This window comes from Poecilia reticulata, linkage group LG2, assembly GCF_000633615.1.
Source record: "Poecilia reticulata strain Guanapo linkage group LG2, Guppy_female_1.0+MT, whole genome shotgun sequence".
In the NCBI taxonomy this organism is placed as follows: domain Eukaryota; kingdom Metazoa; phylum Chordata; class Actinopteri; order Cyprinodontiformes; family Poeciliidae; genus Poecilia; species Poecilia reticulata.
Window position 1 is genome coordinate 45,783,325 of NC_024332.1, and position 15,468 is coordinate 45,798,792.

Here is a 15,468-nt window from a genome sequence, read left to right on the forward strand (position 1 = left end):
TAAAGCTTTGGGTTAAAGCTTTGGGTTGAAGCTCTGGGTTTTGGGGTAAAGCTTTTGGCTAACGCTTTGGGTTTTGGGTTAAAGCTCTGGGTTTTGGGGTAAAGCTTTGGGGTAACGCTTTATGTTTTGGGTTAAAGCTTTGGGTTAAAGCTTTGGGTTGAAGCTCTGGGTTTTGGGGTAAAGCTTTTGGCTAACGCTTTGGGTTTTGGGTTAAAGCTCTGGATTTTGGGGTAACGCTTTGGGTTTTGGGTTAAAGGTTTGGGTTGGCCTCTACGATGTCAAAAAACTGGTAGAAAGACTAAGCTAAATAACTCTGTTTAAAGAAAAGGATCCAAGGTTTAATCCAAAATGGTTTGGTTTCAGTACAACAGTCTCTTGATACGTACATTAAAATAACATGCATGATTCCTGAATGATTTTATTGCAAGTCAAGGGGAAAAAAATCATAAAACATGGTTTAAAGCCAAAATAATGTTCACTGATAAATTTATTGAAAATGTGAAAAGGTAGATTAAATCAAAAACAGTAAAGATGAAGATGCTGTTGGAATAAAGCCATTTATATAGTTTTGCCGATGTCAGTACAGACGGTTATGGCACTGCAACACGCATCTGGCTGAACGACAGCAGAGACCATATTCACTTTGCTTTCTTATTGGGCAAGGCCGCAGTCACGCCTTTACCAGCTGCGACGATCCGACGGCTGGAACGTCCAGCTGCAGCCTGGGCTGCCAGAGCGGACGCGATGCTACAGGCAGAGCTGGAGGAACCGGACAGACGGTTCATCAGCTCTGAATCGACTATCAGGATAAACGTTTCCAGACGTTTGTGGCAAATCGAATCTGCACCATAAGAGAGATTTCAAGCCCTCCCAGTGGAGGCATGTTGGTTCCAACAGCAGCCCAGCTGATTCTGCACGGAGGGGAATGAAGGACCAGTTTCCTTACAAACCACAGCTGGATTGTAAGTTTCCTTTGCAAGTCTGAGGGATTCTGGCCAGGAAATCCTGTTGATGAAAAGATGGACTCCAGTGATCCAGAGCTCAAAAGGAGGTTCTGGTGAACTCCACTGCTGCTGATTCAATTAAGGCCATTGATTGTCACAGAATGGAGGAAACTTAAGATGTCCTGGTTTCTCAGGCTGAAAACACATTTGCTGCAGCTCCGTCCGCAGGCAAATCGTGTGACGGACCCTGATCTGGATGATGGGCTGCGAACGACAAAAACCCTAAAGCCCAAAGATCTGTTGGGAGCTGAGTTGGCCATCAAACGCTGTTACCAGCAGCAGAAGTTCGAAAACAACATTTCCTCCTTGCTATGTACAACAGGAACAGTAAGCAGACAAAGTTCCAGCTACAAACCAGATCTGATTTTGGATACGGGCTGCTGCGATGGAGGAAGGTAAAGCAAGGGAGCAACGTCACAGAGGAAAAACATCGTATTCTCTCCAAAGCTCAGCACATCTGCAATACACTGAGAGGTGGCAAACCCTCTGGAGGCAGATGCCTGCATCACTGAGGCACATGGTTGGTGCTGCCAACAGGCGTTTGGTGGAATCATTGCATAAAATCTGTTTTTTGGCTTCATTGGTCACCGATGACCAATGAAACGGATGACCTGCTCAGCGATCAAGGACCAGGTAACAGCGCGGCGACCCGGTCAACCACCAGCCTGACCTCTACGCTGATGCCTGCTGATAAACCGACCCGGAAAGCAAAAGCTTTCTCAGGTTGCTGTGCAATAACTATCTCTTCCTTTCATTGTCTGTCTGCTCCGGCTTCCTTCAGCAAACTGTTTGAGTTTTAGTTGAATCTCAACCCAGAGAGGAGCCGGTGGCAGCGATGCGTACTTTCCACAGAGCATCGCCACGTTTGCTTGTACCATCAGCGCTGGCAGCTCCTGCAGCATCACTCTGCTCTTCCCAGCAGCCCAACCTTCAGCTGCTGCTGCTGTTGCTTTATTCTGGGGGCAGTGAGTCACTTCATCAGGGAGTTCACTGATCACACACACACACACACGCACACACACACACACACACACACACACACACACACACACGTGACCAGCAGCATCTGATGGCTCTCTCAAGCTTTCTGGGGTTTTAGCAGCTCAGGAATGCTGAACCCCAGTCAGAGCTGGAGCTGAAATCCTGGATTTCCTTAATGCATCCATGTCAGGAATGTGAAACTCCAGCAGGGTTTTCAGAGTAAATCAGAAGCAGAAACAAAGTTTTCATGCATGTGCAGCTCAGAGTGACTCAGGGAAACGGCAGCTTGATGCTTACCTGAGGGATGTGCTCCTCGGATCAGAGAGACTCCAGGACAGACCGAGGCTTTTAAAAACTGGCAGTACTGGAGGGGAAGTGAGTCCCAGTCTGACTCCTCCCTTCCCTTTCCTCCAGTCCTGCTGCTGCTGCTGCTGGGTGTGAGAAACCTGATTCCCCAGCGGCTCCGCAGCGTCCTTCCCTCCCTCCTCCAGCTCCGCCTCGTCCCGCTGCCTTCCTCCCCGGCCACTCCCTCCTCTCACATCAGCGCCGCGCTGCAGGACTTTCAGCTTCCTGATTATTGGGAACAGTTGCCATTAAACCATGCATGAGAACAATAACCTCCATAAAAGGCTCACTCTCAGTTCCTCTGATTGTAGAGAGAGGAGATCTTCTTGATAAAGCTGCATTTAAATCTAATCAAATCAAACAGTGACTAAAGGACAGAGTCCTGATCTCCGGCTGCGCAGCTTCATTTTCCTCCCAGTAAACCCAGTTCTCCAAGTCACACAGGTTCTTACAACGTGTCAGAAATCTTCTGGAAAAACATGAAAAGTCGAAATTTTTTTTACTTTTTGTGATTTTTCTAGAAAATTTGAGATTAGTCTCTAAATGTCAGACTTTTTTTTGGTCAGAAATCTGACAATCTGCTTTTCCCCTCATCTGTAACGGCCTCAATACGCCGTTGTACCAAGGAGATGATGTCATCAATAAATGGCAACGCTTTGTGAATGTTTGTTGTCATTCTGTAAATAATGACATTTTTAATTCAAAGTTGCATCAAAAGTGTAATTATTTACTGAATGACATTACCTCTGGCCAGGTAATAAACAATATTTATTGTTAATTAACAGTAATAACCAATATTTCTCCATGTTTATGACAGCGAGTTTTAAATGCTGGTAAATAAAGGGTTAAACTGGTGATGAAGAACCGTCTCCCTCATCAGATCGGAGATGGAAACTCGGCTCCATTTGAGCCGCTGCAGCTTTTAATCGTCTCCCAGCGGGATGAGATTCAGGTGTTTCTCCTCCGTGATGCTTCCCGTCCATCCGTCCTGGTCTGCGGGGTTAATGGAGTCCAGGACGCTGCAGGAAATGAGCCTCATTAAGGCTGAGAGGCTCCAGAGCTTCAAACCACAACCAGGACTTTCCACCAAGTCTCTCATTACCTGCCCCAAAACATAAGACAGAAAACCTGATGACGCATTTAGATTTAACCTGTTTTTTGTTTTGATTTTTCAAGCCACTGGATTAAATTTGCATAAACGAACGACACTAAAAGTAACAGAAATAAACGTTCAGGTCTAGTTTTCTTGCCGTTTACATAAAGATTAAAAATTTGAACGCCACAACATTAGTGAGAATTTTGCTGTGATGCTAATTAGCGACACCAGGCACTTAAAAAATAAAATGCTGTTCAATTTCAGTATTTATTCAGATAAACCACAGCTGGATTGTGGTTTATCCAGCTGTGGATAAACCACAATCCACAGCTGGATTGTGATTTTGTTTAGAATAGAAACAAAATGATTTTGAATAACTATTATTATGCTGTTTTGTCTTATGAGCTCCTAGCTTTTTTTGCAACATGAAATAAGGTTTATAAATTAAATTTCAACATGTATTTTTGAGCAAATACTGTTTTTTATTGTTAGTCTTTTAAATAGTTAAATATAAAAAAATATTTACTGTATAACTTACTAGACATCTATCACTTTGACTATAAAACATTTTATTGGAATATGTACTTACGATATATTTATATTTTTATTTTATTAAGGCTTAGATGCATAATCAACATACATTCACGTGATTTATTATTCTAGTTATATCTACACTTATTGCTAGTTAATAATCATTTCCACTCCTTAGTTGCCTGAAGTCGCTAAATAGCTTCACACCTAAAATTGGAATAATTTTGGTTACATTTCTATTTTAATATATGTAGGCGACATTTCTAAGTCTCAGTATATTTTTATTGCACAACGTTGCTCAAGGTTAAGATTCACGGAGTTTATTGACGAAACTGAATGTAGTGGAGACATGAACCATGCGCAGTTCACACTCCGACCACTAGATGGTACCAAATGATTTCTCATTTCATCTTTAGTCAACATTTTCCCTCCTGGCATCTGACTAACTTCATTGACATATGAAGTCATAATTTCCTGAATATGTTGAAAAAATGTTTATTTAGAAACATAAAGAGGCCAGGAAATCATCTCTGTACAAATGAGTCGACAAACAGCCAACCTGTCCAGAAGGACGCTGCATGACAAACTGCTGCCTACAACACAGAACACAGTTCACCCATCAGAAGTTGCATGAGCGTGTTGCTGGAGGCGACGGGCTGCGAAGGGAAGTATCAGCAGCAGCTCACGAGACCATCAGAGGGAAGTGATGTCATCACAAACCTCTGGTTGATCATGGCGTTCTCTCACCTTTCAACGCTTCACCTGATGTAGTTCCTGTTTGTTCATTTAATCTGTGAAATGTCTCACCTAAACACTACTGCCAAACAGTTCAGAAAAAATATCATGTCTCAGTAAAAGATGTATTCTTTGAAAATCTACCGTGTCTGAAATTCAAGAGTTCGTAATCCAAAAAAACCCCCCAAAAACCCCGTGTCTGTCCGTGGTCGGTCCGCCGTGTGCGGCTCTGAGGACAGTCCTAGCACCAGGGTTGGTGGCAGCTGGCGGGCGGCGGCCCGGGGCGTCACTGCGGGGCGAGCGGGATGCCGCGGGCGTCCGTTACCTGGCCCTCCTGCAGGTTCTTGACGAGCTGAGCGAGCCAGCGCTTGGTGGTGGTGTCGTCCTTCAGAACCTGGGCGAAGGTGCTGTCCTTCAGCTGGTCCGGCAGACACTGACGCAGCGCCTCTCTGGCTCTGAGGAACCGACACGAAACCAGGATGAAGAAAAAGGACTTTTCATGATGAAGAGCTAAAAATCGGGCATTCTCAAACTAAGAGTGAGACGATGTCACTCTCAGATGTCATACGATGCTGCAAAAACAAACCAAAACAACAAAAAACTGTTGCTTGTTTACATCTATCGACTAATAAGTAATATTGCTGCGAAATGTATTTATTGGACGAAACTAGTGATGGGCCAGATGACAGAAACCTCGGCAAGCAAACAGGACGGACCCCCGTGTCGGTGCGCGTGTCCCTTTAAGGAAAACCAGGTGACCCATGCAGTTCCTGTCGTTTGGATGTGAACGTGCCAAACTGTGTTGATGAGGGAGAAACTGTGTCGACACGTTTCTGGGTTTTGTTGGATGGAAATACTTTGTGTTCTTTGGTTTCCGGCTCATATGACTCACCGGCATGGATCCACAGAGGAAGAGGAAGTTTTCTCCATGTGGGATCATTTTGATCTCATCACAAAAAGTATTATTCCGATCACTAGCAGAACAAGTCAGTGTCGGGCCAGGGGGCGGGGCCAATCACCGGGCCCCTAACGAATCACCATTTTCAGTTTCTACAGCAGGGGTCCCCAAACTTTTTCCTGAGGGCCACATAACTTTTCCCTTCTCTGCTGGGGGCCGGAGTCAGTCTGTAACAGAAAAGGTGTGACGATTGCAGGAGAGCCTAAATGTAAAAATGTGTTGTTTTCCAGAAAGCACAATCAAATAAACCTCTCTGGGTTCTTCGCAGAAAAAAATCCAGGAAATAAATAATAACACTATTTATTAAATAAATTTTCATAAAATATTTCCAGACTATAAGCCTCAGATATCTCTGCAGCTCCAGGTTTTCCACAGCGATGCAGCAGCAGCAGAGGGGCGGACAGCCAACATCTGAGTCACTACAGGTCAACTGAATATCACATTTATTACGGTTGAAAAAGAAAAAGTTCCCAAGTTTAGATTTAACTGAACTGATTAGTTTCCAAACGGTAACAGTAACAGTAAAAGTGCTGATCCTTCGTGTTGCTACTAGCATGTGCTAAATGAAAATGGGCTCCTCCTTCTTCTGCTTTAGATTTCAACAGCAGCTTGCATCCATTGTTGCACTACTGCCACCTACTGGATCCTAATATCTATACCTCAGATTCTCATAATGATCCCAGTATTATTTTAAAAAATGAAACATTTTCTATTTACCCTCAGTGCTATTTAACTGATCAACAACATTCTCAAATTTCAATTCCCTATTAAAACCTAATTCTGTTTTAATGGGCGCTTTCTTCTTTTATTTAAAATTTTGACTTCCAACGATTCACTTCCTGCTAAAGAGCCCCCTGGTGGTGGAAGAAAAATCCACATATTAATGGCTTATAGTCCAGAAAATGCGGTATATGAAAAAAATCTGAATGCTCTCTGGTATTCAGGGGGCCGGACCAAATGTGGAGGTGGGCCGGATCCGGCCCGCGGGCCGTAGGTTAGGGACCACTGTTCTACATGTTCATGGGTTTGATTTCAGTTTCAGTCCATTTTCCTCTGGTGAAGCGTTGATCTGTTTGTTTGGCTGAAACATTTGAAACATGAACTCATGTTTTCAGTTTCCAGGGGGAAACCCGAAGGCGTCGGATCGGTTCCCATCTACAACGGCTCAGAACTTCATCCAACTTGAACATTTTAAGAATGAACCGATATTAAAATCTGGGCCAGTACAATATTTGATATTATAATAATCAATAATTGAAGATATTATATGACTTTCCCCACCACTATATAAAAAAATGACAAACATCCCTCGGTACAAACGCAGACATATCGTGTCCTGAGAAATGTTTGGCTCGTTCTTCAAACTCCTTTGTTTTGAAATGTCTGAAGCATTTTACTGCATCCTGCTCCTGACTGATACTAATCATGTTCTGCAAACAGGTGATGGGAAATGTGTCTGCATTGAAGTAAAACTGGGCCGATGTTCATTTTCATTTTGTTGCTGATGGAGGTCATGTGACAGCGATAGCGATGCAGCACAAAATGTCGGTCGATATCATTTATTGGCCATTACAGCAGTATTAATACCACATTTTCTGATTGGTGCGTCTCTACTGAAAACTAAAAGTCTGCAAATAAACTAATTCCTGGATTAATTAATTACAGACCCTAAAATTAACGTGATTAAAATGTTGAATCAAATCCCACCACTAGACGGTTATTAAAAATAATAATAAATTGTATCACTCCGTCTTTTTAGCGGCTGGTTGGAAACATCATCACTGCATGATGCTGAATGTGATGACATGAAAAATGATCCAATAGAGATTTCAACATTTCATCCGTTATCTCTCTTGTCACATTAAAAGTTACAAAATTTTGAAGTTATTCATCATGTTCTCATATTTTTAATGTTGGATATTTTAACAGAACTTCTTTACATGTTAAGTATGAAAACTGTGGGTTTTCTGCAGAATCAGGTTCAGAAAGTAAAAGCAGAACCAAACGAAGATGTTTGAGCAGCTTGGTGGAAACTTTCCATGAATGAAAACAATAATCGCTGCTCAACAGCGACTGAAGAGCCCAGCAGGGGGCGCTGAGCCAGCCGTCCATCCAAACCGCTGACGTATTCCACCGAGAAGCGCACAGAGGAAATGTACCTCTGTGCCAGTCAGAATCTTTAGAACAAACTGGGTTCCCAGCAGGAAACTGGTTTTAAGGTGGATTTTTTACTAGACATTATGTTAGAGGAGCAGAGAGAGAGGGAAAGATTCGGCTCACAAACTAAACCAGGTTCCTCCATATTGCCTCCGACTGTTAGCAAAACTCACCATTTAGCTATAAATACAAAAACTTCACAATAAAGTTCCTGCTGCTCTGGGTGGATGGAGAAACAAACTATTTTACATCAAAAATGATATGAAAATACTAAAAGTTTTCAATAATCTGTTTCCTTTTCCAAACTGGAAAATCTCTGGATTAAATTCAATGTTTCCAGGCCTTTAAAGACGCAGCTCAAACCTTTTCCTCTGCTGGGATTCATCAAATAAATCCTGAAATCTGAACCTCTAAACACCGGGCGGATCTGATTTAGTCGTTTTCGTCTCCAAACAGCAACAAAAACTTCAAGATGAGAAAATAAACGGCTGTTTCCAGCTGTACCCGGGAGTCAGAACGGCGCCCTCTAGTGGTGCCAACTCACCCAAAAACTATAAACACATCCTGAAATGATAGAAAGGCTGAGTTTTCCTCCCGTCTACCTGAGGTTATCCGAGAGGCGCAGGTAGCAGCGGACGACGTGCTTCAGCAGCCGGGCCGACGGCTCCTTGGAGAGCTGCAGCACCATCTTCCCCTGAGGAGACAGAGAGCATGATGGGAACGCTGCAGCGGCGCGAACACCCGGGCCGAATCCGGCAGAGAAACCCACCAGAATCATGGCCACATGGGAGAAACGCTCGTAGGTCTGGCAGATGTAAGCCAGACCGGTGTCGTCCAGCAGGATCTTCTGCAGGATGAAGGTCGCGACCTGACGGGAAAACGGGAATTATGGGATMAAGTCAGGAAAACTCCACTGAGCTACTCAACTGAAAGGACATTTGAGTCTTTTTAAAGGTTAGTTTAGATTCTGAAATGAGGAAAATCATCCCAGGAGAACATCTGGTTCTGCTGCTGCAGGTTTTACACAACAATAAAAACTGGAATCAGATGAGTTTTAGATCTTTCTGAAAGATTTCCCTCGACATCCGGGAACATGAAGCACAACTTGGAACAAAATGTCCAAAAAAATCATTATAAAATGTTTCACCATTTTAAAACAACCAGAAAAATAACCAGAAGTTACTGAGGAGTTAAATAAAAAGGTTCCAAACATCAATCCGGCCTCAACGACACGATAAATGCTGATCAAACTTTTTGTTTACATCCAAACTGCCAGGTTTCTCTTGGTATAAAATATAATGAAAACAATTAAAAAGTAGGATTGTGATGCTGGGAATCTTCAGTCTTTGTTGTAATAAATCTAAATAAAAATAAGAAATAGGCTGCTATGGACCATAGTTGCATTAGCTTGGTGTGGAGTGCTTCAGGCAGTTTAACAGCWGACAGTCGGGTCGACTCGGTTCTACTGGCACCAAAACAGCAACAAACGCATCTTTAGCTCGGTTTAATAAACTGTCCGACTCAAAAATTCATTTCTGAGGGTTTGGGAGCTTTTTAAAAACTTCACCGTTTTGGAGAGTTCGCTCCCTGACTCCATGATGCGCAGACACAGCGGGATGATTTCAGTCGTTAGGAGGAAGTTAATCACTTCCTGTTCGTCTGTTTTCACCAAAGCTCCTATAAAAACAAACATTTAATGATCTGCTTGTAAACATTGAAGTGAACCAGCGGAGCTCCTGAAGAGACGCACCGATGACCCCCAGGCTGGTGAGGCGCAGGTACTCGAAGGGCCGCGTTTTGCTGACTGTGTGCAGGAACGGATACAGGAAGAGGGGAATGTGAGCCGCCAGGAACGCCGACCTGATGGTGGGAAAAGTTTTGACCTTTGAATTTCAGAAATATTTTAGCTTAATCTAAAAATGTGATTCTTTTCCAGCTCATTTTTAAAACTTTTCAGAATGTCTGTTTTTCTGTAGAACATTTCCGAGGTTGAGGAGCAGAAACTGAACCCGGCGGCGGGTTTGGGTTTTACCGCGTCTCAGGGTGCGAGGCGACGCACTGCAGCAGCGCCAGCGCGTTGCACACCCTGTTGGACTGGTGAGCGGTGAGGGTGGGCGGATTGATGGACGGGTAGATGTTCACTATTTCCTGCAACCAGAGAGAGAAATCAGCCAGAGTCTGGACCGGAACCGGGCCGGAGCGGGCCGAGGCTCTGACCTGCAGCAGCGCGGCGATGGTGCCGAAGGAGTGCCAGAGCATGGGGGCCAGGTCCGGCACCGACTCCCGCTTCTTGCTCAGCTCCAGCAGAGCGTTCTCCCTGGTCTCCGGGCTGGACAGCTCATTGATCCACTGGTAGATCTTCTCCCGGTCCACCTGGGCCAGCGCCGTGACGTTGGTGACGGCCTGGAACCAAACAGAAACATTTACCGGATCGTCCTCACCTCACCTGTTCCAATCCTCCATCAGTGGAGAATTTTGCTTCCATTTGGCAGCACATTTAGCAAGTCTTGAAAAGGGCTGGATTATTTTCTGTTTTCCAGGCCCATACTGCCACTCACAGCACAATCAAGTAACCATGTAAATTCAGTTGCTATAAAAACTCTTTTAAGTCAAATATGACTTAAAAGAAATTGGCTCTCTGTTTCTTTTAAAACTTCTGCTGTTTCTGAAGCTCCGCCTCCAGGAAGTCGTCCCAACATGGCTCCTCTATTAACCCTTTATTGTTTTGAACAGCGTTGCTCTGAGCAGCAGCTCCTATAATGGGCTCAGCTGTCTGCTAATTGCTGCTGGCTAGTCTGAAGGAACTGAGTGGGGGAGGAGCTTCGCCTGGAGGGTGGAGGTAGGTCCAACCAGGTTTTTTGCACAGCTGAATGGTTGCCATGGAGATTAAATGATTTCTCAAACATGCATTAAAGAATTAAGGCAACAATCCAGGTATGTTTATGAAGAGGGAACAACATGATTACATGATGTAAAGCTTAAAAAAAGTTTATTTTACATAATACTTCCCTTTACTAGAAGTAAGCAAAAGCTAAAATATTAATACAAAATTGTTGGAAACAAAAGAAAACTCCTGAATAAATTGAAGTTTTAGTCTTTTCCATACTGATGTTTACTATATTTCATTTTAGGAATGATGGTTTCATTCATTCACTGCTACAAATGTTGTCACTGTAGTGTTCAGTCTCCTTCAGGCCCACAGCACATAAATTCAGACTTGAATAAAAGTTCTTCCGGTTTCTGCAGCTTTTGTTGTTGACAGATCCACTTAGTTTGTGCTGCTGAAGCTGCCATTCACCAGACATCCATGAGGGTAACTTATTACACTCAACCAACCAAACTTTATTCCAGACACAGCAAAGGTTTCAATCTCTGCTTGTTTAATCACATTYTACAGTTGGTTAATTAATAAACTGGCTTGTTTTTTGTAATGAATCTGTCACTGACTGGACCACCAGTGGTACACGGACCACAGTTTGAGAACCACGGCTAAGAATCCTCCACTTTTATAGAAACCTCTCTCTTTACTGCTTTATTTTGGTTTCTTAGAAACAGTTTTAACCAAGTGTCCGTTTCTTCTTCTCTTCCTCAGTCKAACCACTCCTAATTGGGCCTGACAAAGATCGTCTTTGGAACAAGATCCTGTAACACCAACTAAATTAGATTCTCTGCGTTTTTTTCTGAAACTGGTTCAAAACAGTCAAGTGAAAATGAATAAATCCTTCAAAAACTACTCATTAACTTTTGTATGATTAGAACAACGTGTCATTGCAAATTATCGCCTATTTCAATTAAAACCGACCCGAATTACCTGAAGCATTAATCGTTATTTTAAAATGAAAAATAAAACGTGGAGCTACGATTCCATCAGATGGAGTAAATCAGTCATAAAACAAGCACAGAGTTGTTCCCTAACAAAATGTGTAAAATAGGTCCATTCAGTGTTTATAATGATGCTAATCCACCAGAATTAGAGTTTGTTGGAGCAAAACAGCGAGTTAAAATCCGCTCGTGTTAAACACTCACCGCTCCCGTCGTCAGCATTCTCCGGACCTCTCCCTGTTTTCCAGTTATTACTCTGAAACTCTGCGTATCAGCTAAACAATTAAACTCTAAACTTTTCACTTGTATCTATTTAAAACATCATATGCACTTTTAAGCTGCCTGCTCCTCGTTCAGTAAACACAATCTTTCTGTTTTTGTTCAGCAATGGAAGCTAACGAGATGCGGACGTGACAAATATCGCGAGAGGAAATAATAGCTCCGTTCTCGTGTTGTGGATGTGTTGATCGTGACCGATCCGGCTCAAAATGCTGGTTCATTGACAAACTTATTTGCAACTCCACTTCACTGCTGCGAACCGTTTCTCTCTTATTTTAAAGACATCATTTGACAGCAAGGCCAAACCAGAGTTGTTTAAAAGTCGAAAGTAAGAGGAGTTGCAGTTGTAAATAAATAAGTTAAATAAGTTGCACAAAAATATGTACAGGTGGAAATGTGTGACAGTTAAATGACTTTGCACCTGGATGAAGGCGCAGTAATCCACACTTTGTAGTAAGCTCTGTTTCAGGGGCAATAAAGGCAAGACGGGGCTAAATTACGTTAAAATTGCCCAGTTGATTGATCAAAAATTATTTCCTTGAATTGGGTTAGTATTTAACTTATGCATGTCATAAGCTCTCATATGACCTTGGGCTGGCGCTGCACTGTTGCTTTGTTCTGTTAGTAAACTCTTTTTCCTAATAATAATATCAATAATAAGAAAACTACAACAAAAAACAGTTTTTATTTACATGGATTCCGAGTCTTTAATAAAGATTGGAAACTTTCACAAACTGACGTATTTTTCTCTCTTTATTATTACATGCCACGTTATTTTGTACAAATGTTAAAACAGTTTAATTAAAAAAATTAAGAAATTCTTACCACATGAAGCGAAATGACATGGATCCCGGAAGAGAGCCGAAAGTCCCATCACCATCTCCTTTCCGTTGTAAACGTTCACATTCCCGCCATCATCGCGCGTTCACTGTCAACAAGAGACCCACCGGAGACCAGGTGAATGCCGGCGAAACTAACTTTCTGTTCCCGGAGGACAACCCACAAACACCGAACCACATTCTGCGCGTCCGAAGGCGCGTGCTCCGCCGTCTTCAGGTAAAGAACCGACGAGTTAATGACGCCATGACTCTGTTTCCATCACCAAGTTACAAGCAGTAATTAGCCACTCAGCTAGCGGCTGCTGCTAGCAGCTCTGCTAATGTCGGCCTCCTCCATCCATTCAGCGCCCGCGGAGAATGAGACGGAGCTCCCTGCCTCCCAGACGCTTAACTGGGCTTGGCTGTTCTTCCCGGGGCTCATCCGGACCGGAACCTCTGTGTTCTGTTCTGTCACAATAATTCACGTCGTCGCCATCAAACGCRGCGGCAGAGAGTTTGTCAGTGTTAGCTGAAGCGAACCGCAGGCTAAACTAATGATGGACAAACGGAAAACAGGAGGAATTTYCTCATCATTCTGGGAGATTGGGCCTCCTCTGAGGATTATATTTTTGGGTTGTAACCTCTTGGATTGGTTCCGGTCGACATTGGCTTTGTTGTCATTGAATAAAGCCCAGAGCTGCTGCTAGAACCTTAAATTCAACGCTGGGTTATTTTACATACAGCACTATCCCAGATTCCAAAGGAAATTAAATGCTGTCTTCCATCTCTGTTGTTGCATGAAAGCTTAAGAAGCCTCTAACTGAAGAGGGCTACATATCAGCCCCCAGACTGGCCCGGCATGCCAACACTCAGCATCCGGGCACTAGAGACGAGACTCTTTGATTTGACCATGTTACCAACTATTACTGCTGCTCATAACTTCGTCTCCATGCTAACAACACAAACCTTCCTCTGCTTCTAGGAATCTTGTGGCGGTGAGCTGTTGGGGCAATAAGCCATGGCAGCCTTCGTGCCCAAACTCTGCAGTGGTGGTACAGTAAAGATCCGGTTCAACAGCATGGACCTGGGCACCACCAAGTGGAGAGAGGGAACGTTTGAGATCCTGGAGAAGGACAACAAGGTCAGCCTGAGCTTGAGATACAGCAGCGGTGGAGCAGCCAGGACCTTCCAGGTGGGAACCTGGTCGCCCTGCGGCCAACTGCAGGGTTATTTTTAGTTACTCTTATGAATAATGTATTAATATTTATATTTTTGACATTTGGTTTTATTATTTTTAGTTATGTTTTTACTGTTAATTGATTTTTCTTTTATATTTTTTCTTCTTATTTTTATTTATTCACATTTTTTGTTTTATTTATTCACTTATTTCTGTTTCTAATTTATTTTTAGATGTTTTTATTTATTTTTACATTTTTAATTTTATTTTACTTATCCACGTAATTAATTTTTATATAATTTTAAATGTATTTTTGTGTGTTTATCATTGTATTTATGTTTTTCTATTTGTTTTTATCTATTTTAATTAATTTTTGCATGATTTTTATTCATTTCTTTGCTCATGGTGAAGTGATGCACAGTGTGGAAACGCAGGATGAATTTGACTGAAGTGAATTTATTTTGCTGCCTGCAGCTGAATCAGAACGTGAAGAGCTTTACCCAGAACCTGAACCGGATCATGCTGACCCTGAAGGACAGCAGCATCATCACCCTGGATAAAATGCCCGTCCAGCTGGTTCAGAGGACCAAGGAGTTCCTGGAGAAACTGAAGCAAGGAAAACCGGGTAATTACCACACATGTTCAGTCAGATCTAGAAAAACGTCAATCAAAATGTTTTAAATTGAACTCAGAATGATGACAGAAAATCATAAAATTACAAAAAGTCACAAAGTTAATGCAGTTCTTGCTTTGCTAACAGGTAGAAATGTTTGTTTTTAGTTGTAAACAATGTTTACGGTGCCTGCAGGTGCAGTTTCTACCAGCAGGTGGCAGAGTTTCTCCATTTATTACTGTTCAACCAGTTTTAAGTTGGGTTTCTTCTGCTGGAGTTAATTATAACGTTTTCTAAACAAATGATTTATTAAGATGTTTTAATAAAAAATTAACGATGAAGTTAAGCTAAACTTGTTTTATTAAGAGTAAAATCCAGCAGAAAAATAAATAAATGATGGAAATATCTGTATGTGATGCTCTGTAATGTGAGCAGCTGTGCTTCCTGTCGTCCCTCAGTCTTGAAATCGTCCCATGGAAGTGCCAACTTCGGCGTGCTCGGCAACCGGCCCATGAAGAACGAGAACAGCCCGTCTGGGGACAGACAGGTGAGCATCGGTGTTTACCTGAGCGCCGAGCTCAGTCAGAGAGACGAAGGCTGAACGTTTGACTCAAACACTCAGACCACGCCGAGGCGGCAGAGCGCCGACGGCCGGGACGACTCCACCCCGCGGAAACCTCTGAGCAGCCCGAGCAGAGCGGCCTCCACGCCGACACGCAGCGGACTCTCTGAAAACAGGTGGGGGAGGGGCGCCGGCGTCCCTTTGTAAACCCGGCCGTGTTCAGGTCAGTTTGGTGCAGCTTGTTGTTGCTGCCTGTTTCAGGGGGGAGAAGAGGAAGAGGCTGCTGAACTCTGAAAGCGACCTAACGGAGGATTACCCCAAGGAGAACGACTCCTCCAGGTGAGCTGCAGCTGCAGCTGCTGCTGCTGCTGCTGCTGCTGCTGCTGCTGC

The 15,468-nt window shown here is 43.2% G+C and overlaps 3 protein-coding genes across 4 annotated transcripts in view; 1 reads left to right on the plus strand and 2 right to left on the minus strand.

Moving 5' to 3' along the window:
- Positions 1-2,800, minus strand: part of plcd4b (phospholipase C, delta 4b) — an 18,916-nt gene extending 16,116 nt beyond the window's left edge. Inside the window, exon 1 of the mRNA XM_017302469.1 lies at positions 2,283-2,800. The gene's annotated coding sequence lies outside the window, so the exon portion shown is untranslated. The remainder of the gene's footprint in view (positions 1-2,282) is intronic.
- Positions 2,801-4,436: 1,636 nt separating this feature from the next.
- On the minus strand, positions 4,437-12,076 carry cnot9 (CCR4-NOT transcription complex subunit 9). Its single transcript, XM_008404214.2, has 8 exons — positions 11,834-12,076; positions 10,025-10,210; positions 9,840-9,955; positions 9,558-9,667; positions 9,375-9,484; positions 8,577-8,675; positions 8,410-8,501; positions 4,437-5,147 (listed from the first exon to the last, which is right to left on the minus strand). Exons 1-8 carry the CDS (start codon positions 11,849-11,851, stop codon positions 4,979-4,981), a joined length of 900 nt encoding a protein of 299 aa, XP_008402436.1. The 5' UTR covers positions 11,852-12,076; the 3' UTR covers positions 4,437-4,978.
- A 696-nt stretch (positions 12,077-12,772) lies between these two features.
- usp37 (ubiquitin specific peptidase 37) overlaps positions 12,773-15,468 on the plus strand; it is a 10,417-nt gene continuing 7,721 nt past the window's right edge. The window contains exons 1-6 of one of the 2 annotated variants that reach the window (XM_008404218.2): positions 12,773-12,964; positions 13,709-13,918; positions 14,378-14,528; positions 14,975-15,063; positions 15,139-15,254; positions 15,340-15,417. In XM_008404218.2, the coding sequence (XP_008402440.1) occupies positions 13,745-13,918; positions 14,378-14,528; positions 14,975-15,063; positions 15,139-15,254; positions 15,340-15,417 (608 nt within the window). In that variant the 5' untranslated portion in view covers positions 12,773-12,964; positions 13,709-13,744. The remainder of the gene's footprint in view (positions 12,965-13,708; positions 13,919-14,377; positions 14,529-14,974; positions 15,064-15,138; positions 15,255-15,339; positions 15,418-15,468) is intronic. The other variant, XM_008404217.2, reaches the window with a different exon arrangement.

What these genes read in the sequence shown, in the direction of transcription:
- cnot9 (XM_008404214.2), bottom strand. An exon ending in GCCTCGCACCCTGAGACGCG is followed by an intron (nt 9,668 to 9,839) that starts GTAAAACCCAAA and finishes TCCCACCATCAG; the next exon opens with GTCGGCGTTCCTGGCGGCTC. An exon ending in GGAGCGAACTCTCCAAAACG is followed by an intron (nt 8,676 to 9,374) that starts GTGAAGTTTTTA and finishes TTTTCCCGTCAG; the next exon opens with GTCGCGACCTTCATCCTGCA.